The 23,961-nt window shown below is 37.8% G+C and overlaps 1 protein-coding gene and 1 long non-coding RNA gene across 8 annotated transcripts in view; one reads left to right on the forward strand and one right to left on the reverse strand.

The window, feature by feature from the left end:
* Nucleotides 1-1,424: 1,424 nt before the first annotated feature.
* Nucleotides 1,425-5,341, reverse strand: LOC140620197 (uncharacterized). Its single transcript, XR_012019959.1, has 2 exons — nucleotides 4,471-5,341; nucleotides 1,425-4,019 (listed from the first exon to the last, which is right to left on the reverse strand). It is a non-coding gene; the product is annotated as an uncharacterized lncRNA (long non-coding RNA).
* Nucleotides 3,225-23,961, forward strand: part of IMPA1 (inositol monophosphatase 1) — a 28,115-nt gene continuing 7,378 nt past the window's right edge. Inside the window, exons 1-8 of one of the 7 annotated variants that reach the window (XM_072804100.1) lie at nucleotides 4,106-4,253; nucleotides 5,901-6,005; nucleotides 6,851-6,916; nucleotides 7,281-7,414; nucleotides 9,559-9,663; nucleotides 11,155-11,200; nucleotides 13,417-13,525; nucleotides 14,955-15,063. In XM_072804100.1, coding sequence (XP_072660201.1) covers nucleotides 6,854-6,916; nucleotides 7,281-7,414; nucleotides 9,559-9,663; nucleotides 11,155-11,200; nucleotides 13,417-13,525; nucleotides 14,955-15,063 — 566 coding nt within the window. In that variant the 5' untranslated portion in view covers nucleotides 4,106-4,253; nucleotides 5,901-6,005; nucleotides 6,851-6,853. Of the gene's footprint in view, nucleotides 4,254-4,646; nucleotides 4,813-5,900; nucleotides 6,006-6,850; nucleotides 6,917-7,280; nucleotides 7,415-9,558; nucleotides 9,664-11,154; nucleotides 11,201-13,416; nucleotides 13,526-14,954; nucleotides 15,064-23,961 lie in introns of those variants that run through there. The other 6 variants (XM_072804104.1, XM_072804101.1, XM_072804099.1 and 3 more) reach the window with 6 other exon arrangements.

Below are 23,961 nucleotides of genomic sequence, written 5' to 3' on the forward strand. Positions count from 1 at the left end.
GACTTCACTCTCATTTTCCAGTTTTATCTCCACTTCCACTTGTTTACCACAGCCTTTGCTCCATTCAAACTGGATGATTTGGTATCTTGTGAATATGCCTTTGTTCACACTGTTCCTACATACTGAGGGGCAGGCTTCAACTTTATCTAAATTTTGGCTACTCCTGTAGACCTGGCTCAAATAATAGCCTTGCCATGAAGCTTTTGCTAATCCCACTTTAAGTGGGCATTTTCTCTACATTCTCACAATTTTTTATGTTTTATATTTAATCAACTTGGCCTGTTTTATAGCTATTCATATTCCTGTCATACTCTATTTTGCTATAAAACTTTGGATGTAAGAATTACAATCATAATATATAAACAGTGTAATATGATAGTATAAACAATATTCATTTTGATACTCCCCATGTCTAGCACATTTCCTATGTGCTCGTTCAAATAAACCAAAAGAGTAGTGTGCTTTTTTTTAATACCACTTTTGAACATTTAGTGGCAATTTTAGTATCTAGTTCGAGTTTGCACTCTTCTCCAAAGATAGTGTGGGCACCAGTAATGAGAAATACCTTCCACATTTCTGCCTCCCACATTTCTGCCTCCCACATTTCCTTACCCTGTAGCTGTAGGCAAATGAATCTTCCTGTAGTCCAGTTTCCTTGTCTAAAAAAAAATGGAGGTAATAATGTGAACTCTCAGATTGTTGTGGTAATTGTCAACCAAGAAAAGGAGGTGAAAATGAACAAGAAACAAAGGCCTTTTATTTGGGGTCTCAGAATTGCAATTCAGAGAGCACGGAGTCTGTTAGCAACCAGAAAAATGTCCCACTCATGGAGAAGGCAAGAGGTTATTCTGAGAAAGAATTAGGGTAATTATATGCTTTTGATAAAGAGAAAAATAAAACCCTGCTAATTGGTACTAACCAGTTGAGCTGCTTTTGATTACTTACTTTAGTTTCATTTGACAGCACCAATTAATCTTAGTATGTTTTACTTTACTATTGTCTTCATAAACTTCATACCAACAGTTTTATGGTCCTAATGCCAGTTCTGTTTAGCAACTGCTTGTAAAATAATTACCACTTTTGGCCCAGTTCAAGAATCCACTAGTTAGAAAGGAAAAATGAAGCTTCAAAATGGAATTTCTCATGTTCAGAAATTTTATACAATTCCACAGAACTAAATGGGATCATACTTTTGATGTATTTAGAACAGTACCTTGCACATAGTACGTGCCCAGTGATAGCTGCTGCTGGTTTATCATAGGTTAAACTTTTGACCCTGAAATGTTGACTGGTTTGGAGTATGAATCTGATAATTCTATATGGAGCCTAAAACTTCAAACATTTTCCTATTAGTGATAATCACGATCTTACCCATAGTATTAGAGAATTTTTGTTTATTTTGCCAACTAAAATGACAACCTAAGTTCTTTTTTTTTTTTTTTAAACTTCATCAAACCCAGTATGTGAATATCAAGATTTATAAAAGACCTGGTTTGGCATGCTGGTAGATGGTTATTATTCACTTTATAAAATAATAATTGCCCACTCAGGATGTTTTACTGATTCCCTTAAACAGAAATCTCCACTTAGGAGTTTTTAGTTAAGCTTATAAAAATTTAACATACATATATTTTCATGAACATACTTTATTGATTGGGAGACATTGCATTTCTAGTTACATTTTGTCATTAACCTTGTGATCTCAAATAAGATTTCTCTGCATTTCATCTTCAAATCTGTAAAATAAAGATAATCAACTGAGGTTTAAGATCTTGCTCGATGCCTTAAGTCTCTGGTTCTGGCATAAAACTCTAGGACCTAGCACCATAAGGAGAGTTACAGGATAAAATGAAAAAGATTCAGGTTGATGGGGAATAACCACATGCAGCTGCTGCTTTTTCTAGTAAAGACAACAAAAATAAGAGCTTTTTGAGAGGGACCAAATACTATTCTTTGAATTTCTTACAGTGTTTACCTCAATGCCTTGAATAGACTTATTGCTAATTAACTCTGCTTAATGAGAGGTCAAGATCATATACTCTAGAACCAGACAATGCCTGGGTCTGCATTTCTAGCTCTGTCACCAGTTGGGTGACATTGGTCAGGTTACTTACTCTCCCTGGGCCCAAATTCATATAGAAAGTGGTGATAATGAAAGTATGATGATATTGTTGTGAAGGTTAAATTAGTAAGGTTCTCAGAGCAATGCTTAACACATAATAAATTCTATTATTCTATACATTTTTTAAAATGATTTTATTTTTTAAAATTTTTATTTATTCATGAGAGACACAGAGGCAGAGACACAGGCAGAGGGAGAAGCAGCCTCCATGCAGGGAGCCCAATGTGGGGACTTGATCCCTGGTCTCCAGGATCACGCCCTGGGCCGAAGGCAGCGCTAAACCGCTGAGCTACCCGGGCTTCCCATTCTCAATAAATATTTGAATGATCTGTAACCTTAAGAGCAGCTAAATGCATGACAGGAGTAGAAATATATTTTATTTCTCTTGATAGATATATCAAGAAAGATTTTACATGGTAAAATTTTCTAATTTGGATGGGGATGAAGTGTCTGTTTTTTGTTAAAGAATGAGAGGTATAAAGCATGTTGTCTGATTACTTGAGTTCACACCAATCATTTTATATAGCCAGGATTGGTTAGACAAAAGATCCAGAGGTAGAGGGGTAAGACATTTTTTAATGTTTTTCCGACCCTTAGGAGGTGATTGAGGTATATTGTTCCAAGAATAAAAGTTCTATCTACAATTCTAACCTGTGTTATGTCAAAACATGAAATTTCGTTAGGTATCTTAGAGACTCCATCCCTGAGGACCTGCACTTTGTGTAAATTTTTATCATTTTAAGATCAAAGCCCACTAAGTAATTAACTAATAAAGTCTTGGTATGTGGAATGGTATGTGGAATCTGATCTCCCCACCTCCCAGCCCCCCAGCGACAGGAGTTGCCCTTTAAAAGAAATCAGCTCTGGAGACTCCAGAAGAGTTAACAAGATACCCAAGATTGCTAGGAAAGGAATTAACAAGGTGGTCCCTCTATTCAAATACAGGACAATTGGGCACTTATTGCTTCTGTTGTTAGATGACCTTACACTCTGTGGCTTGATAAAGGACCATCTTCCCCAAAGCCACCTTTTTTGTAGAGTCAGGTGTCCGCTAAAGTGTCAAGGGCATTGGATCTCACCTGTTTTCTCTTTTGAAGTTTAGCATAATTAGAACCTGTCATGGATGGAAGTCAGCCTGTAGGAGAGGATATCTCAAAGATTCAGAAGAGGAAACTTGCCTTTAGGGAAGTCTGGAATGGTGACCGGGATGTCCCATCAGGAAGCAGATTTTGCCCTGGCAAGGTATTCGGCCTGGAACCTGACCCCCAACCCCCAAGGCCTTGGAACAACGGATGATCTTTGGGACTGGGAACAATGGCTGTAGGTATGACTGTAGCTTTAAGAATTGTCCCTCTGGGCACCTAGGGCAGTGCACGGGAGCTGAGAGCTGAGATCTCTTCGGCCATCCGAACTCACGGCACCGAATAAAATCTTTTGGATTGGGTGGGACCAGTGTGCCACTGCGCCAAAACCGAACCGGCGCCCACGACAGCGATCCGGTGCACTTTCAGGCATTTGGAATCTCTTTGGACTGAAAATACTTAGTTACTTGAGAACAACCGTGAGGTCGCAGCTGAGACCCCTAGAAAAAAAGACTGGACTTCCTGCTTATTTGAGGTAGGAAGTGTGAAGTGATTTTAATTTGAATAAGGAATAAGATTTGATCTTCTGACTTCACATGGCTTACACTGGTTTTATCTATAACAACTTTGCCATGTGGGACCACGTTCATTTAAAGGAGGCTTGAAGAGGACTCGGGTGACACTTCCTGCAGATGCCTGGAAAATCTGATTACAGAGCAACACCAGTCGCTATGCAGTTGCCAGGATTATTTTAAGACAGTGAAGACTCCAAACAAATTTCTCAAGTGTTTCTGAATTTCTGAAGAAGGCGGAGGCTGCAGAACGGACGTTAGAACCCAAAATAAAGAGGCCACTCGTCCAAAGCCGCCGGGGCAGGCCCGCGGGCGGGGCGGGGAGCAGCCTGACCGGGTCTCGGCCGCCGGCCGGGGAGGCCACGCCCACGGGGCGGGGCCGCGGGCGGGACTTCCTGCCGGGGGCCCGTCGCTCCTTCAGGAAGAGCCCCGCTGCGGATCCCGCCGCCGGCCGCCCGAGCCTGACCTCCAGTCGAGGTAAGTCCCGCGTCCGTGCGGGTCCACGGTCTAGGCCGGGGCGGGGGGCGGGGGCGCCCGAGGACGGAGGCCGCAGCCGGGGCCCCTTTATCCGCGCAGGTTCTCCTCAGACCCCGCCGCTGGGGGCCCCCGGGGACAGGGCCGCCCCCGCCCGTCCTCCCACCCCGTCCAGCGGGGTCTGCTCGCGCCTCCTCCCGCAACCGTTGGGGCAGCTCACCGCGAATTTTCTCGTTGTACTGACTCCGAGGAAGCACCGGGAGCGCTGGCACGGCTGGCTCGCTGCCGGGGTGGCGGTGGTCCCGGGTCCCGCGTGAGCCGCTCCCCTCGAGCCGCCGCGGCCTCGCCGGGTGGGGGCGGGGGTCGGGGATGCCTCAGGCGTCGCCTTCGGGAAAGTGAAGGCGCCCGGAAGCGGCAGCCGCGAGTGGTTGTGACTGCGGCACGTCCCCCGAGTGTGATGCACGGAGTTTCCTGGTGTCCTCCGAGCCTCCCTCTGGAGGTCCTTCCCTAGGGGTGTCGTTCGGGCTCAGGCTCCGGCGTTGCCTGCTCACGTGACTTAGCGGTATTTGCGGGTCCTCTCTTTTCCGTGAGCGGGGGACCTATAGTCCGGGTGCCTAATTGACATCCCTTTTTGGTTTCAGAAACGCTTCTCATCCTCTCCTATTTTAAACTTTTGACCCAAAGCTCCAAACCCACTCTCTTCTGTTACTCCCTGTTTCAGTGGACGTGACTGTAATCCATGCAGTTGCTGAAAGTGGGAAATCTGGGCATCATTGAAGTCTTCTTCCTCTCCTTCATACCCCATATCCAAATTATTGTTAAATGTCCCCAACTTTACCTCCCAAAGCAAATATTTCTCTGTCCTCTCAACTTCTCTTTATACACCTCTTCCTCCACTCTTCCAGATTTAAGCCAACCTTCAGGTCTTCCCTGGACTGCTGCATCCTAAATCTAAATCTCCAGTCTACCCAGCACCCACTCTCCACTTTTCCCTCCCCGCCCCAATCCATTCTCTTCAATAGCCATGGTGAAATGTTTCTTCATGGCTCTCAAATCAAAATCTTACCTCCAAGGTCCTGCCTGGCCTGATCCCTACTATCTCCAGTCTCATCCCCCTCCTCCTTCCCTTGATCTCTGAGCTGTCACACCTAGGCCTTTTAGTTACTCTTGGCTTGCGTCCTGTAATTGAGTTAGTTAATGCTTATTCACTTGTCCTTATCTTGGTTTAATCACGTTGTCAGGGCAACCTTATCAGATACCTAAAGCCAGGTTAAAGCTCTTTGATTACCTGCTTCTCATTGTACTTCTACTTTGCCTTTATTACATTTGTGGTTTTGCATGTGGCCTGACTTTTTAAAATTTATTATTATTATCTGACTCCCCACTAGCAAGTAAGTGAACTGGGCCTCTTTTCCTCACTATGATGTAGTGCAGCATGTCGTAGGTATTCAGCAAATAGCTATCAAATGATTAAACAAATAATGAATTTTGGTTGGAGAATCCCTAGAAGAAAGGGTAGCTTTTGAAATGGTCATTGAAGAATTGGTAGGAGTTTTATCCCTGCTGTTAGAAGGCAGAGATATGAGTGGCTTGAGCAGAGTTTCTGACAAGAAAACAGATGCATTGTTCTGTTAATTTGGTTCTGTTAAGCCTGGAAAAGGAATGGGAGTAAGAATGGAAAAAAGAGAGTTTGGAAACGATTCCTGAGACACTAAGCCGATTCCTGAGACACTAAGCCGTGACTTCTGTAACTCAGTAAGTGGCTTCCCTTTTACATTAAAAAAAATCTAATATCAGGGGAAAAGAGCAACTACGAGCAGAAACAGCTCACTATATCTGTTCTTTGCCCTCCCCTCCTTTCTGCTCCTCTTTCCTACACCATGAGCACCACCGTAGGGGATTTTGAGTAGTCTTTAAGGTGAAACTGTGTGTCAGTTATTCTCCATTATAAAGATGACAAATTTGGATTGCTTTATAAATGACAGCACATTTTTCTGAGTCTGACAGCTTGAAAAACTTCAGTGTCCTAGGTACTGAGTTTAGAATGTGGTCAAGCCAATGGTGAGTTATTTTGGTATTCTCTTCAGAAGTCAGTGGAAAGCTGGACAGGTTAGAAGATGAAAATATGTTGGTTTCTTCTGGGAAATAAATTTATTTTTGTAGTCCTGGAATTTTCTTCACATGTTGCAATAGAAAGATCAGAGTACTTTAGTATCAGAATTGAGTATGTATCTTCTTCTGTGCCTTCCTTTCAGAGCTGCTTTAATTTCTCCATTCCCAGTGTTAATTAATCCTCTGTTCTAAAGTGTTGGGAAACACTTTATAGAGTGTTGTTATGTTGTTTTTTTTGTAATGTAAATGTTTATACACTAGAAGTGTCTTAGGTCCACTAAGAAATATTCTCCCCTATCAGTGAATCTTAAAAACCTTTGAATTCTAACATCAGCAAGAGGGCAATTATTACATTTGTGATTTTGTACACGTGTGATTCATTTCCTGAATGAAAGTATGTTGCTAATTGAGATATTTTTGTGAACTATTCTATAATTAAGACTTAGAGATTTTTAACTGTTTTGTTCTGACATGTTAAATCTGTTTAGAAGATGGCTGATCCTTGGCAGGAATGCATGGATTATGCAGTAACCCTGGCAAGACAAGCTGGAGAGGTATGAACTGAAATCTTATCAGCCATAATATGATGGATGTGGACAGTGTGATTGTCCTATTAAATAAAACATGTATTTTAATCTTTTATTTTCCATTTACTAAACATTTTAAATGGAGTCGATACTGATATTATATTGTTAAACTTTTTATGATGATAATTGTGGATTTAAAATAGGATGTAAGATTGTATGATTTTGTACCTAGAAGGTCATAACCACTAAAAGTTTATTTACGTTGGGGTAAAACATTTTTAAGAACATCGTTTCAAGCAGACTGAATGTTTTAAACCATTTCTGTTTCATCTTTTAGTTTGATTTTAAAATGATCAAACTTTTCTGTTTGCTTATCAAAAAATCTTTTTAGGTAGTTCGTGAAGCTATAAAAAATGAAATGAATGTTATGATTAAAAGTTCTCCAGCTGATTTGGTAACTGCTACTGACCAAAAAATTGAAAAAATGCTTCTCTCTTCCATAAAGGAAAAGTATCCATCTCACAGGTATCTTTTATTTTAGTTTCACATGGTAATTGAAACTTAGGTTGGAGCCAATGTACTAGACAGATTTTGATTCTAGACACAGAAATTGACTTTAGTTAATTAGAGCTGAGAAGGAATTTATTTGGAGAGTGTTGGCCCTAAGAGCAGGGCTTAGGCAGCAATCAGGATGGAAGTCAGAGCTGTAGGTGCCATTTAATACCATTTTTTGTGAATGAGTCTTCAGTTGCATATTGTAACTTCTGCTTTGTTCTACTGGTTAGAAGAGAGTCACTCAGATGCCACCAGTAGCCTCGTAACTGTTGGCTTTAGATACCTTTACCTCATTATTTCAAGATTATAAATCCTGAGCAGGAGTGTCTTGCTGAACTCAGGTTGTTTGCCCAAGCTCAACCTGCCAGGAAGGAGCAAACAAGGTATTTGGATTTCTTGATAGTAAGAGGAGTGTTTGGATGCTGGGAAGCTAATATGACAAATGTCTGCCATAGGCATGATTTAGAAATTGTATTCTCTATATTGCAAAATTTTTTTTTGTGGTGGAGTGGTAGTAACTTTAATGAGTTTGAGAGAAAATACTAAAATCAGGGCTCTCTTACACAGAGACATATGGCAGAAACATTGTCATCATTTTAAAGTTGTCATTTTCTGCTTTTTTTTTTTTTAAGATTTATTTATTTTAAGGAGAGTGAGCTGTGGGGGGTGGGAGGGCAAAAGGAGAGGGAGAGAGAGAATCTGAAGCAGACACTGCTGAGCAGGGAACCTCACGACCCTGAGATCATGACCTGAGCTGAAATCAAGAGTCGGATGCTTAACTGACTGAGCCAGGCACCCCTCATTCTCTATTTCTTGGTCATGCCATTAACTCTTCCTGATATTTTAGCTGTTGAGAAGAAAAAATTTTTAAAGCTGTGGCTAAAAATAGTTCCTCCTAGTAAAAAGGTTTACAGCTAAGTGAAAAAAGGATGAAAGAAAATCATAATGATTAGGAGAGTTCTGTATTAAATAAAGGAAATAAAATAATGAATAAAGAAAGTAGAAACCAGGCACCATTTGCAAAATTCACCTGAGATTTATTGCATAGCATGTTTTAGATGCAGTAATTTTGGTGGGTATTTTGCTTTTTCATTGATTTATTTAATGTTCTCTGTATTGTCTATTGCTGCATAGCTAATTATCCTAAAAACTTTGCAGCTCTATACAACAAACATTTATTAGAGTTTTCTAGGGTCAGGAATATAGGAGTGGCTTGGCTGTCTGGTTGTGGTCAGGATCTCAAAGTTATAGTCAAACTGTTGGTCAAGGCTGTGGTAGGCTCAACTAGGCCTGACAGTTCACTTACGTGATTGTTGGTGACCTCAGTTCTCATGGGTTTTTGGCTAACAGCTTCCCTCATTGCCTTGCCTTGTGGGTCTCTCCTTAGAGCAGCTCTTTTTTTTTTTTTTTTTTTTAAAGATTTCATTTATTTACTCATGAGAGACACACACAGAGAGAGGCAGAGACACAGGCAGAGGGAGAAGCAGGCTCCATGCAGGGAGCCCAATGTGGGACTCAGTCCTGGGTCTCCAGGATTACGCCCTGGGCCCAAGGCAGCACTAAACCGCCGGGGCTGCCCCTTAGAGCAGCTCTTAACAGGGTGGCTGGCTTCCCCTGGGGCAAGAGAGGGAAAAGGATGGAGGGAGAAAGAGGAGATAAGATGGAAACCACAATACCATTTTTTGTGAATGAGTCTTCAGTTGCATATTGTAACTTCTGCTTTGTTCTACTGGTTAGAAGAGAGTCACTCAGTTCAAATTCACACTTAAAGCAAGGGGTGTTAGGTTCTACCTCTTAAAGAGAAGAACATGAGGGAATTTGGATTTCTTTTTAAAATCACATTTCCTTAATCAGTTCTTTTTTTTTTCTTATCTGCAACAAATGTGTGTGTACACAAGTGTGCGCCTTTATTATATTTGAGAATTTTGAATTTTTCACGTGACTTGGCTCTGAGGGAAATAGTTTTCTCACTTTATCAGTCTGAAAGAAGGAACAACAATAGAAAAGTGTATGGATTTATGTATTATATTGTAGACTGAATCTAAGGAAATGTTAAGGTTTGAACACTGTTGAAAGCAGTATGAAGATTTGGAATTTGTCATTCTTGCTTTTAGCTTCATTGGTGAAGAATCTGTGGCAGCTGGGGAGAAAAGCATCTTAACTGACAGCCCTACATGGATCATTGACCCTATTGATGGAACAACTAATTTTGTACATAGGTAGGTTTTTAAAATGTTAATATTATAATTGCTGTTTATATACAAACTGAATGGACCTAGATAGACACTTTAGAGAATTGTATCATTTGTAGAGCAAAATGTATTTATGCAGAATTTTCATCAAATATGGAAGAGATGATGAACGTGGGTTTGAGGTGTTTACTATTCTTTTTCTCACTGGTAGAGCCATATAAAAATGTAAGCAAGCAACAGTGCTGCTTTGAGATTAAGGAACTAATGGAGTCAATTTTGGGGGGGTCATAAAGAATGTTGTCTATCTAGGGGGTTCAGTCCAAGAGAGAAAACTATTAAAAAGAGCATGGGTTTTAGGATCAACAGACTTGAGCTTGAGTCCAAATGCTTGTATAGGCTTTGTGACGTTGGGCAAGTTATTTAATCTTCCTAAGCCCCAGTTGTTGTTGTTCAATGTGTAAAATGGGCACCTTAGTAGTACCTGCCTCATAGAAATGTTTGTTCTTGGGATACAGTAAGTAGTACTTTTATATGAGAACTTAGCATAGCGCCTGACACAAAGTAAGTTTGTAACTCAGTATATTAGCACTAAAAGAAAGCCTGGATAGCCTAATTCAGGAGGATTACACATAAATGTTATATTTGAAGTTGCCATGTAGCTGTACTTATCTTTACTAAAACAGAATTGTTAAAGTCTGTAAAACCAAGATCTAGAATCTATGATGGAGAGTTAATGTAGAAGGATGCTCATGGTATATTATAGAGAAGATTCTAATACAGAGTGTATACTATGATCCCATTTTGGTTAAAACTCTATTAAGTATTTCTTAAATTTTTTATTTTCAGTAGTTGACACGTTTTGTCATATTTTCTTCATTTTTAACTCTTGAGTCAGAAATTATAACCTATGTGTTCAAACTGTCACACAGCCATAGCAATAGGTGTAGCTAACAGTACTTTTCAGATATGAAAGTTTGGTATGAAGGGCAAGTAACAATTTGTTCTGTATAATTTAATACTTATGTTTATAGGTCCTGACTCTGGGAGAAATGACCCAAGAAAAGAAACTTTTCTTTTTAACCATGAACAATTATAATTTTTTTGACTTTGTAAAATAGATTTTCAAAAAGTAAAAATAAATTAATATATTCATGGCATTCAACTTTCCAAAGATATAAAATGCCACGCAGTGCAAAGTGTCCTTCCGACTTCTGACCCCAGTTACCCAGGACCAGTCTGAAGGTGGCTACTGTTATCAGTTTCTTGTGAATTCTTTCAGAGATGTTTCATGCCTGTAGAAACATCCTGTATGTATGTATGTGTATCCACTACTTCTCCCTATATTTCCCATTATTTACACAAAGGGCTGCATACTATACACTCTGTTCGGGGAGAGGAGGGGTGAGACTATTTATATGAAAAAATTATATAGTCATTTACATTATGAAAAAATGTGTTTATTGAAAATAATTTTTTTATCTTGGTAAATTTGTGTGGTTTTTTTTTTTTTTTTTTAAGATTTCCTTTTGTAGCTGTTTCCATTGGCTTTACGGTAAATAAAAAGGTATGCTGTTTAAATTTATGGTAAAATGCCTTGCTCTCATTTTCTGAGAAAGAGTAAATGTGTGTCTGTAATAAATTTAGATTTGTCTCTATATTCAATTTATATAGCCGCATTATTTCAAAGTAAGCTGCAGAACTATTAAAATTGGCATGATACCTTTTCCAGTAAAGAAAATTCAATGTTTTATGAGAAGCAAGAATTAAAAGGAAAAATACATGCAAGTAACTGAAATGCAACTCCGTATTTAATCACCATTATGTATGTGATAGAGTCAGATGTAATAGGAGTTGATGGGTGATCTATAATGCTTAATGGAAAGGTAGGATTTGAGCGGGTAATGACTTAGTAGGTGTCAGTGAAAGGAGACTTAGAAAGACCAGAAAGTGGTAGGGGCCAGAGCATGGTTGGGAAATGGCGAGTATGTTCGGGAACCCAAAAGCTTGCTATATCTAAAACCCAGCAGAATACAATCTGTAGCTATTGCATTTCCTTGCTGTTTGGCTATTTGATCAAACGATGAATGATGTTTGCTAACATCTTACATACCTGAATTCAAGAGACTTAAATCTGTGAAAATAAAAACACATCTTAGGCACGGGGTGTGTTAATTAGTAAGAACATCTGAAAGAAGCTAAAGGAACCTTTAGCATAAAATTAGCCCTGGGCAATGTGCTGTCCCTGCCACTGAACTAACTCACAGCTCATGCAAAAGTTAGGTGTGCGAACAGATAAATATGTAGTGGAACTATGAAAAAAATGCCATGAGAACATGAAGATGTATCCAATTCTGCCAAAAGTGGTTTGGGGAAATCTTCATAACAGAAGTGGTCTTAGAATTTGATTATGTGAGTTGGGTTTTAGAAACGTAGGAGTTTTCCAGGTAAAGAAGAAAAGGAGGAAAGCATTTTAATGAGAAAGAACAACTTGGAGTAGAGCATGATGTTTGTGGGGAGCGAGATGTTCATTGTGATCGAAACCCTGAAAGTGGCAGGAGCAGAATTGATGAAGTGAAATAGTTGTGGTTTTATTGTGAGGCACTGTGGCCTGTCTCTGCCAGCATATTTATATTTTGTTTTTAGGTAGTAGAAAATCTGTAGCAGTTTTTCAAGAACAGAGTGACAGATAATTCTAGCATTGTAGAGTCCTACCAGAGGGGCATGGCAGGTGATTCTCAACTAAGACGGGGCAGTGAGGGTGGCCAAGGAAATGCCAAAATCAAGAAGTGCTTTCAAGATAAAATTTGAAGAAGACAGACACATGGGGAAGGAATGAGGTATGATGAGGTGGTAAATTATTTTTGACCTCTTTGGTTGAGGTTCCTGGAAGGCTAGCGGAAGCATAGGTTTTTCCATGTGATAAGGGGGTTATAGGTGGTATAGACCACAGTTAAAGGTGGTAGTTGAATGTATGGACTGCAAAGACCAAACCCTATAAGAATATAGACCTCCAAGATGGAAATGAAAAGAGTGAAAGAGTGAACGAATCCTGACCTACGCAACATTTAAGGATTGGACAGAGAACGAGGCCCTTAAAAAAGAAAAGTGACACGAAGATAGATTAGTGAGGTGTAGGACTAAGGGTACTGCCAGAAACATGGGGGTGCTGGATTAAGTAATGAAGAAGAGTTGATGATGGTCAGCAATTTCCAATTTTCCGAGTGGGCATTTGGGAGGAGTTCATGGGTATTCTCTTTCAAGGAAGTTTCAGAAGTGTGTGTGATCAGGGCAGAAGCCAAACTGTAAGAGGAGAATAGGAGAGGCAAAGTACAGAGTACCCTTTGGCAGTGAAGGGAAAAGAAGATAACATCTTGGAAATTTTGTAAGGGCAGTAGAAATTTGGTGTGAACGTACCAGAATGGAAATCTGAGAGAAGATTATCAGCTGATTGGAGATTTTCAGAGAAGCCTGAGAGGGTAGTAATCACAATACAGAAGGAAGTATTCACCTTAGAAAATAGGAAATATTTGTCTATCTGAGGCAGGAAGGTTAGAGACCAAAGTGGGTGCTCCTAAGTTGAGAAATGGATGGGACAAGAGTCCAGGATTCCAGTAACAATCTTTCTCTGTTTAAGCTGGAAACTAGCATTTTTTAAGTATCCCATAGTAGTCATTTGAAAACATTTTCCGTATACCAGGTTTTTTGTTACTGCCTTAAAAACGTTGATTTAATGATAAAACATACTCCGGTTTGGTAAAGGAATCATCTTTCCTTCTGCAGATGGAATTTGGAATTGTATACAGTTGCCTTGAGGATAAGATGTATACTGGCAGGAAAGGAAAAGGAGCCTTTTGTAACGGCCAAAAACTGCAGGTTTCACAACAAGAAGGTAGGTTTATCTTCTAATTTTTGATGTGGTTGATATTATAAACATGTATTTTACTGTTTTTTTTGTTTGTTTGTTTGTTTTACTTAATTGATGGACTTATCCCAGTTGTTAACAGATTCACAAATTATGTGTATTTTCCCTTTATTTTTCTTTATTTCCACCACAGTTTTGTATGTGGTAGTGAGGACAGGAAAGCAGGTATACTCCAGCAAACACCACTTCAGACTGGTGGCTTGCTAAGTGCTCGGGATAGAAAGATGAATAAGAATGGTTTCCCGCTCCCATGGTGTTCATGGTTATTGTTTCAGATGCTACATCTTAAATTCTTTGTCAAAATTCCTCTGATCTGATGCTGCTAGAACCACTTGTTAGACCACAAATTGGGAGGGGTGGGGGAGTCTGTTAATGTTGAGAATCATTAAAAATGATGTATATACATTTTAATGACCTTGATGATTGCGTTTTGTCTTTGTGACAGCTCACCGAAGTTTCAAGGCACCTTCTTTCCATAAACCATGTCCAACATTTTTCGCAGTTTGTACTTTCAGATTCTTTTCAGTGCAGCAAGAACTTAAATACTTGCAAATCAGTCTACATTCATAATTCTACACCTTTATATTTTTTCTCCTCAAACACTTTATAGGAGAGCAAATTTTTAGTTCATTTTCTTTTTTATTGAACTCTAAGACCCCAAAGATTGGAAGCTGCATCCTAAACTTTGAAGATGTTAACATGTGAAAAAACGTGCATCTTATAATCGAACTACTGTAGTAGCTTTTGTAGAAACCAAACCTTTCCCTTTTTTACAATTTTTTTGGCTTCTTATAGTTTTTAATTAGATGATGTAATGATTAGAGAAATAGCAGATGTAAATATGTTCGGAGCAAGCTGCTAAGCGTACCCTGGTGGGAGGAGATGAAGTGGAGGGTACACCAGGAAGCCTGTTAATGGAGAGTATTGAGTGTGGCGTGAGCCCCAGTCATGGTTTTTTTTTTTTTTAGTTGTTTCAAAGACAGAATGGAAAGCATGGGGTAATCTGTTAAGTTAGTAAATGGAGGCCAGCCACCACTTTAATTTTAATTTTTGTTTTATGTCAAATGTATAAATTATTTCTAAATCCTACTTTTTAAATGTTTATATAATACTTGCTTGTTTCTCACTAAAGGGGTCATGCATGCAAGCAAATTGGTTATATTCTACAATTTCAGAGGATGATCTAAAAAGCAGACTCTTTGATGATTATAAAACCAGTCACTTGAGGTTAATAAATTTATCAGAATTTTAATACTTTAAGGCTTAGAAAGAAATTTGATACCATTCAGGATGAGGGAAAAAAATCTTACTTTATTCTGAATTATAGGCATCATATTTTTAAAATCAGAATTCTTATTATTAAACTCTAGTGATTATATATAACATTCTCTTTTAGATATTACCAAATCACTTTTGGTGACAGAGTTTGGCTCTTCCAGAGCACCAGAGACTGTAAGAATTGTTCTTTCTAATCTGGAAAAGCTTTTGTGCATTCCTATTCATGGGTAAGTTTTTTTCATTTCTTTCTTGAAGCTCCAGAAAATTTAAAATTTTCAAGAATGAATTTTCCTTTAGAAATGAAATTTTTAATTAATAGCTTGGGATCAGTACCATAATTCTAATTTTGTAATTCCAAAAGGCTTTTTGAGAATGATTTCAAACTTAACAAAATTTACTGAAATAGGGGAAAAAAAAGTATACCCTTTACCCAGATTCACCTGTTAACATTTTATCCCTTTGCTTTGTCATTTGATCATTCCCTCTGTGTGCATGTGCATGCACATATAACACCATTTTTTACCCTTAACTATTTTAGCGTGAATTACTTATTTTATGGCTCTTCACTCCTAAATTATTTCCTGAAATTAGGGATATTTTCTTCCATGACCACAGTAAATTGTTGACTTCATAAATTCACTATTTATCTAATCTACCATCCACATTTAATTTTGACAGTTGACCTAACAATGTCCTCTGTAGCATTTTCTTCTCCATTGCAAGAATCAGCCTAAGGTCAAAGGTCAAACATTACATGTATTTATCATGTCTCTTTTAGTCATTTTTAATCTGGAATATTTCCACAGCCTAAGGGATTAGCCACCTCCTTTCAGTTTTCAAATTATTTGCATTGAAAAATATAAGTAGGCTCTTAATTTATTTCTGGTTTCTCTGTATCAGTTTCCCCTTGTCACTTCTTATTTTCTATATTTTTACTTTCTTCTTTTTGTAAATCTTGATTAAAGTTTTAGTGGTTTGTCTTTTTTTCTCCAAAGAACCAAGATTGTAATTAATTAATCTGATTTACAGTTTTTCTTCTCTCTGCCTTGAATTTATTTTTATTCTATTTTTTTATTACTATAAGTATTTAGGCTATGAACTTTTATCTTACCACTGTTTTAAATGTACCTCATAGGCTCTAATATGTAGGATTTTCATTATAATTATTTTTCACAAAATCTGTAATGTATACTTTCCATTTCAACTAAGAGTTCTTAAATTTCTACAAAGAAATTTTTTTTTAAATTTCATTTTTAATTTAAGTAGTTTTATTACATCATAATGAATCTGCCATAGAGCCTACTAATATTTGTGCCTAGTATATGATTAAATTTTGGGGACAGTTCTGTATGCACTGAAAAAATATATTCTCCATTATAAGGGTACAATGTTTGATATATAACCTAAAGATTGACCTTATGTTTTTTTGTCTACTTCATCTGCCTGATACTGAGTGATTTGTTAAATTCTCCTATAATTGGTATGTTTCTCTTTATTTCTCCTTGCAACTTTTAGAGCTTTTATCTTATATAAGATGGAAGCTGCATTATGTGATGCCTATATACAACTTTTATGCCTTGTATAATTTTAACTTTATATAGTATACTTTGTCTTGTTTCATGCTTTTAGACTGAAAGTCTATTTTGACATCAAAATTGCAAACTCTGGGATCCCTGGGTGGCGCAGCGGTTTGGCGCCTGCCTTTGACCCAGGGCGCGATCCTGGAGACCCGGGATCGAATCCCACATCAGGCTCCTGGTGCATGGAGCCTGCTTCTCCCTCTGCCTATGTCTCTGCCTCTCTTTCTCTCTCTCTCTCTGTGACTATCATAAATAAAAAAAAAAAAAACAAAAAAAACAAAATTGCAAACTCTACCTCCTTATTATTGCTATTTGCCTAGTAAATCTTGGTTCACTCTTACTTTTAGCCTTTTTGAATAACTTTTTAAAGTGTATGTCTTGATTACAGTATGGAGTGGAGTTCTGCTTAAGAATGCAAATGAAGGGCAATCCTGGTGGCTCAGCGGTTTAGCGCCACCTTCAGCCCAGGGCCTGATCCTGGAGACCCGGGATCTAGTCCCACATTGGGCTCCCTGCATGGAGCCTGCTTCTCCCTCTGCCTCTTTCTGTGTGTCTCTCATGAATAAATAAATAAAATCTTTTAAAAAAATGCAAATGACTTAAATACTTATTCTTTTAATAAAACAGGGCTATTCATTTATTAATATATGATTGTTTTGTTTAGTCTCAAATCTACCCTTTGGTCTTAGTTTTTTTGCTTGACTTCAAGGAAGAACAGGAAGCATTTTATAAGGTTTTATGAGTCACTTTTATATAAAACTCATCCTCTATAATTCCTTGAGAGCACATGTGCTTGGGATTCCATGAGTTCTAGCACATTCCAAAGTATGAACTTCTCAAAGTATGTTGCTTTTGAGAAATCTGATGCCATTCCAATGTTTTTGGCTTTTAAATTCATGTTTTACTTGGAGACTGAGAATTTTTTTTCTTTTAATTTTTCACAGCTAATAGTTTTACAAGGGATATATCTTGGAATTGCTCATTCTGTCAGTTTTCTCCTTTAATATGTATACTCAGGTCTTTTTTTCATTCCGGAACATTATTTTTTTTTTGAGTTCTAGTTCTAAATACTATTTTTGTTTTCATTTTCTGTTCAGTTTTCATTTTCTTCAGGACACTCTTAGGAATGTTCAGCTACCTTTGTGTCTTCTTTTCAGCCATTTTCTCTCTGGTCCTTTTTACTTTCCTGTCTTGCTTTTCCTCATTGCCCTTGATTATATTTTTATTGGCATCTGTTATTCTTGAGGTACCTTGTGATTGAGTTTTCATTCCTGATAGAATCTTGTCCTCTCCTCTCCTGCACCTTCTTTTCTGAGTTAACTCCCTTTTTTGTTTCTTCCTCCAACCCTGCCTCCCAATTTCTGCAGTAGTTTTTGTATTTTTCATTTAACTCCCTCCTCCGCCCCCATATTTACAAATATTTGAGGATATTTAATCCAGATTGGATTGATTTTCAGTTTTTTACAGCTTCATTGTTGACTTTTTGTGGGAGACTTTATCAGGCAAAAATAGCAAACACTTTCATTAGCAATTGTCTGATGTATTACAGTAGTTTTGTATGGATGTGGTCTCCTTTTTTCTATTTCTATTCATTGTGTGATCAGGGTTCCTGGTTTCAGAGCTCCTTATGCTGTCAGTTCTGCCCTTTTGTGTAGTGTCTTCCATGATAATCTATTTAATTGGGGGGGTGGCGAGGGTTGGCCGGTCTTGTTTCTTTCATTTCTGCAGGATCCATACTTTTTCACTTCTCTTTTCCTTCTTTATCTAAAAGAGATGCCACCTCTTTTTTTTTTTTTAGATATGATGGACATATATTTTGAGATATAATTGACCTCTAACATTAATTGACATCTAACATTGAGATATAATTGAGATAACATGGTATACAACATAATGATTTTGTATTTGTATATATTGTGAAATGATCACCACAGGAAGTCTAATTGATATCCATCACCACATATAGTTAAGATTTTTTTTCTTGTGGTGAGAACTTTTAAGATCTACTTTCTTAGCAGCTTTCAAATATACAATACAGACTATTATTATTATTATTATTATTATTATTATTAAAGATTTTATTTATTTGACAGAGAAAGAACAAGCACAAGCAAGGAGAGTGCCAGAGGGTGAAGGGGAAGCCGGCTCTGACCTAGCAGGGAGCCCAATGCAGAGCCCTGGGATTATGACCTGAGCCGAAGGCAGACACTTAACCAGTTGAGCCACCCAGGTGCCTCACAATACAGAATTAAAAACAGTAGTCACCATGCAATATATTATGTCCCTATGACTTACTTTATAACTGGAAATTTGTACCTTTGGGACCTCCTTTAACTATTTTGCCAGTCCCCTCAATTCCTTCCCTCTGGCACCCACCAGTCTGTTCTCCATGTCTGAGAGCTTGATTGCTTTATTATTTTGTTTTCTTTTTAATTGGTTATTCTACATATATGGGCGATCTTATCTGACTCTTCCCAAGTACAGCTTCTTTGCAGCTGTGAGTTTAGGTTCTACTTTTTTCCAGCCCCTTCCCTGTAGCAGGACTATGAATTACCAATCCTTATACATGTTCAGCACTTTTGTATTTGTTGTCTCACTTTCTCTTTCTTAAGATAGCTTTGTCTGTATGCCCTCTGGGTCCTCTGCTTCCTTCTCCTCCTTGTGACAGAGTCTTTTCTGCCTCCTCTCCCCAACTCTGCATCCACGAGCTTGCAATGCTCTATTAGGATTCTTTTGTTTTTCCTTATACTTACAGGTAGAGAATTTGTGTTTTCTGGTTCCTAGAACTGCTGAAGGAATGGGTCCTATGGGTTTTACTTGTCCTTGTTGATTTATTTTTATTTTGGGGAAAAGGTAATGGTGCATTTTAAATCAGAATGCCACTATTCTCCAAACCTCAGAGTCCTTCTATAATTGGAGTTTTATAAGTGACAAAATTAAAAGCAAATATTAATAAATACATACATTTGTCCTTAAGAGAAGCTAGAGTTTTGAGGTTCTTAAATTTAATATAATTAAATAGCATTTCTCTTTTATTGTAATTGTTTTCATGAAAAAAGAAAAATAATTACAGATTTTTGTGATTTTATTTCACTACCAGCTGTGCTTATCTTTTTCCTTCTGAAAATAATCACTGACTTTAACACTCTTAGAACTGACTTAAAACATCTGATAATTCAGACTTATTTGTAGGTGAGTTGACTGAGGCTCAGAAAGGTAAAGTGACTGCCTAAGATCACACAGGTAAATGGAGATGTGACTAGACCCCTGGCTTCCAGACCAATTCTCTTTCTCCAACATTAGAATTTTCTTTTAGGAATCAGGACATTCCATGTATAGTTTGGCCATGGTACAAACTGCATTTGTAGGCTGTAAATCTGTGATCTATTTAGTAATAAGTAAAAAGAGAAGAGTTCCTGTCAAGAAGGTATGGTACGTACCTACAAGCACTCAGATGGCTCAGTCTAGAGCATGCAACTCTTGATCTTGGGGTTTGTGAGTTCAAGCCCTACGTTGGGCATGGAGCCTACTTAATAAATAGAGAGGGGGATAGAGAAGGTATAGAACCTCCCAGACCGATGTCCTTGAGGGAAGAGCAATATGATTTTAAAAGCCTACAGCTATAGTGTGCTATTTTGAAGCAAGGGCTTTAACTGTGGGCAATAAAATGTTTATGTTAGTCATAATAGAGCTGTAAGTGCTTTATAACTTTAACCTTGTATTTTTCCATTGTCTGAAGAAAAAGTAAAGTGACCTTTTATTTTTAGATTTTCTTAAAAGTATAACCAGGAAAATATTACCAAGTAGAAGTCCTGATGTACTGATTTCTTTTGTGTTCTTCTGAGTTTTGAGTTTTTCTTCCTTTTTTTTTTTTCTTTAAGATTTTATTTATTCATGAGAGAGACAGAGAAAGAGAGAGAGGCAGAAACACAGGCAGAGGGAGAAGCAGGCTCCATGCAGGGAGCCTGATGTGGGACTTGATCCTGGGTCTCCAGGATCACGCCCTGGGCTGCAGGTGGCGCTAAACCGCTGCGCCACTGGGGCTGCCCAGTTTTGAGTTTTGCAATCTGAATTCGGAAGGGTTACTTACACACACGCAAACATGTACATGAAACTAAAGAGTCATAATTTGAATGAATGCCTTAAACAATAGAAACAGCCTAATAGGTTCCTAATTAGGAAATGACTTTTTTTTTTAAAGATTTTATTTATTCATGAGAGATACACAGAGAGAGAGAAAGGTAGAGACACAGGTAGAGGGAGAAGCAGGCTCCATGCAGGAAGCCCAATGTGAGACTCATTTCTGGGATTCCGGGATCACTCCTTGAGTCAAAGGCAGACGCTCAACCACTGAGCCACCCAGGCATCCCTAGGGACTTATTTAGGTAAAATACATGTCATGTCCATTTACATCTATAATATTTTCTGGCATCATGGTTTGGGAATAATTTCATCTTAAACATGGAGTTTGAGGCCCTTTTATATGTTAGGCACTCTCATAGGTGCTTTGTGTATATTTATTGTTAACTATTACAACAGTGGTCCAAAATAGGTTGGTTTTCCCATTTATATGACAAGAAAAGTAAAACTTTAAGAGGAAACTTTCAGATTACAGTTTTAAGCAGCTAACTAGGTATGCACACTCAAATCTCTGTGATACCAAAGATAGATAGTCCTTTTTATTTTGTACCATATTAATTCTATAGAAGGATCAGACTAAGAATTCAGAACACGTTTGTAAAATCTAGACCACAGCCTTGGTTATTCAGTAATTAAGTATTCTCTCTGGAAATATTTGTCCTTAAAAGAATATGTTCTTTTTGTTCTTCTTTGACTATAAGCCTCCTTCCCTGAGAACTCATGATCTTTATTAGAAATGGACTGAAGCATTACCAATAGGTATCACTATTGTTCTTCCATCCTATGATTCTGTCTCTGAAGACAATACTAAGGAGTTATTTATGAAAGATCTTGGTATCTACTTTCTATGAAATGAGCTATGAACTATCATATATCCCATGAGAAAAAGGGAAAAATATGCCATTCTTTATTTAAACTAATAAGAGTCACTAAAGTTAATTTGGTTTTATGTGTTTGGAAAGCAGTCAAACAACTGTTTAGCATTTGTTACTAGTTCTTAAATTTGATATACAGTAAGAAATAGTAAAACACATTCAAAATCTAAGGTATCATATAATTTTAATCATTTTTTAAAAAGATTTATTTATTCATGAGAGACAGAGAGGCAGAGACACAGGCAGAGGGAGAAGCAGGCTCCATGCAAGGAGCCCAACGTGGGACTCCATCCCGGGTCTCCAGGATCAGGCCCTGGTCTGAAGGCGGCGCTAAACTGCCGAGCCACCCGGGCTGCCCACCATACTGTTTTGATTACATCTTTGTCGTATATGGTGAAATTTGGGATTGTGATACTCCAGCTTGGGTATTCTTTTTTTTTTTTTTTTTTTAAAGATTTTTTTATTTATTTATTCATGATAGTCACAGAGAGAGAGAGAGAGAGGCAGCGACACAGGCAGAGGGAGAAGCAGGCTCCATGCACCGGGAGCCCGATGTGGGATTCGATCCCGGGTCTCCAGGATCGCGCCCTGGGCCAAAGGCAGGCGCCAAACCGCTGCGCCACCCAGGGATCCCTCGGCTTGGGTATTCTTGAGTGCTTTGGCTATGTGGGCTCTTTTGTGGTTCCATACAAATTTTACAATTTTTTGTTCTAGTTCTGTGGAAAGTGCTGTTGATATTTTGGCAGGGATTGCATTGAATCTGTAGATTACTTTGGGTAGTGTGGACATTTTAATATTAATCCTTCCAATCCATGAGCATGGAATCTCTTTTTGTTTTTGTTGTTATGAATTTCTTTAATCAGTGTTTTATAGTTTTCAGAGATCATTTACTTCCTTGGTTAAGTTTATTCCTGGGTATTCTTTTTGATGCAAATGGTAGTGGAATTGTTTTAATTTCTCTTTCTGCTAGTTCATTATAAGTGTATCAAGATGAAACATTTCTACATATGAATTTTGTGTCCCGTGAGTTTACTGGATGCAATTATCAGTTCTAATAGTTGTTTTGATGCAGTCTTTAGGATGTTCTCAGTATAATATCATGGCATCTGGAGGTAGTGACAGTTTTACTTCTTCCTTACCAATTTGGATGCCTTTTATTCCATCATCTTGTGTGAGTGTTGCATCTAGGACTCCCAGTAGAACATTCAAGGGGTGGGAGTGGACATTCTTATCTTATTCCTGCTCTTCAAGGAAAAGTTCTTAGTATTTCATCATTGCAGATAATGTTATCTGTGGGTTTTTCATATATGACCTTTATTATATTGAGATATATTCCCTACAAACCAGCCTTGCTTTGGGTTTTTAACATGACCTGGTGTTGAAGTTTATCACATATTTTTTCTGCTTCTGTTGGGATGATCAAGTGATTTTTTTATCTTTTGTTTTACTGATGTGGCATATAACATTGATTGATTCGACAATATTGAACCATCTTTGCATCCACAGAATAAATCCCACTTGGTCATGGTGAATGATCATTTTGATGTATTATTAATGCAGTTTGCTAATATTTTGAGGAGTTTTATATCTCTGTTCATCAGTGATATTAACCTGTAGTGTTTTTGTCTGATTTTGGTGTCCGAGTAATCGAGTAATGCTGGCCTCAGAATGAATTTGGGAGCTTTTTTTTTTTTTTTTTTTAATAGCTTGAGAAGAATATATATTCCTTATTTTTAAAAATTTATTTTAGTGACTCTTAAATGTTTCAATTCACCTGTGAATCCATCTCATCCTAGGTTTTGGTTTGTTGGGGGTTTGATTACTGATTCAGTTTCATTGCTAGCTTATTAGTCTCCTCAGATTTCCTATTTCTTCCTGATTCAGGTGTGGATGTTCATATGTTTCTAGGAATTTATTCATGTCTTGTAGGCTGCCCAATATAATCTTTATAATATTCTCCTATAATCCTTTGTATTTCTGTGCTATCAGTTATTTCTTCTCCTTCATTTCTGATTGAGTCTTTTCTGTTTTTGTTGATGAATCTGGCTAAAGGTTTATCACCTTTGTCTTTTCAGAGAACCTAGTTTCATTGACCTTTTTTGTTTGTTTGTTTCCATTATTTCTGCTCTAGTTTTAATATTTCCTTATACTAGCTTTGGGCTCTGTTCTTTTAAAAGATCTCTTAGATGTAAGGTTAGGTGTTAGATTTTTCTTGTTTCTCGAGTTAGGCCTGTATTGATATAAACTTCTGTCTTAGAACTGCTTTTTGCTGCATCTCCAAGAGTTTGGACAGATTTTATTATCTTCATAGATTTTATTCTGTTTACTTTCTTGGTTGACCCATTGCTTGTTTAGTGGCATGTTGTTTAGCCTCTGTGAATTTGTGTTCTTTCCAGATTGCTTCTTGTAATTGATTTCTAGTGTTATACCATTTTGGTCAGAAAAGATGCTTGATAGGATTTCAGTCTTCTTGATTTTATTGAGATCTGTTTTGTGGCCTAACATGTGATCTGTTCTGGAGAATGTTCTA

Source organism: Canis lupus, chromosome 28 (genome assembly GCF_048164855.1).
Source record: "Canis lupus baileyi chromosome 28, mCanLup2.hap1, whole genome shotgun sequence".
NCBI lineage: Eukaryota > Metazoa > Chordata > Mammalia > Carnivora > Canidae > Canis > Canis lupus.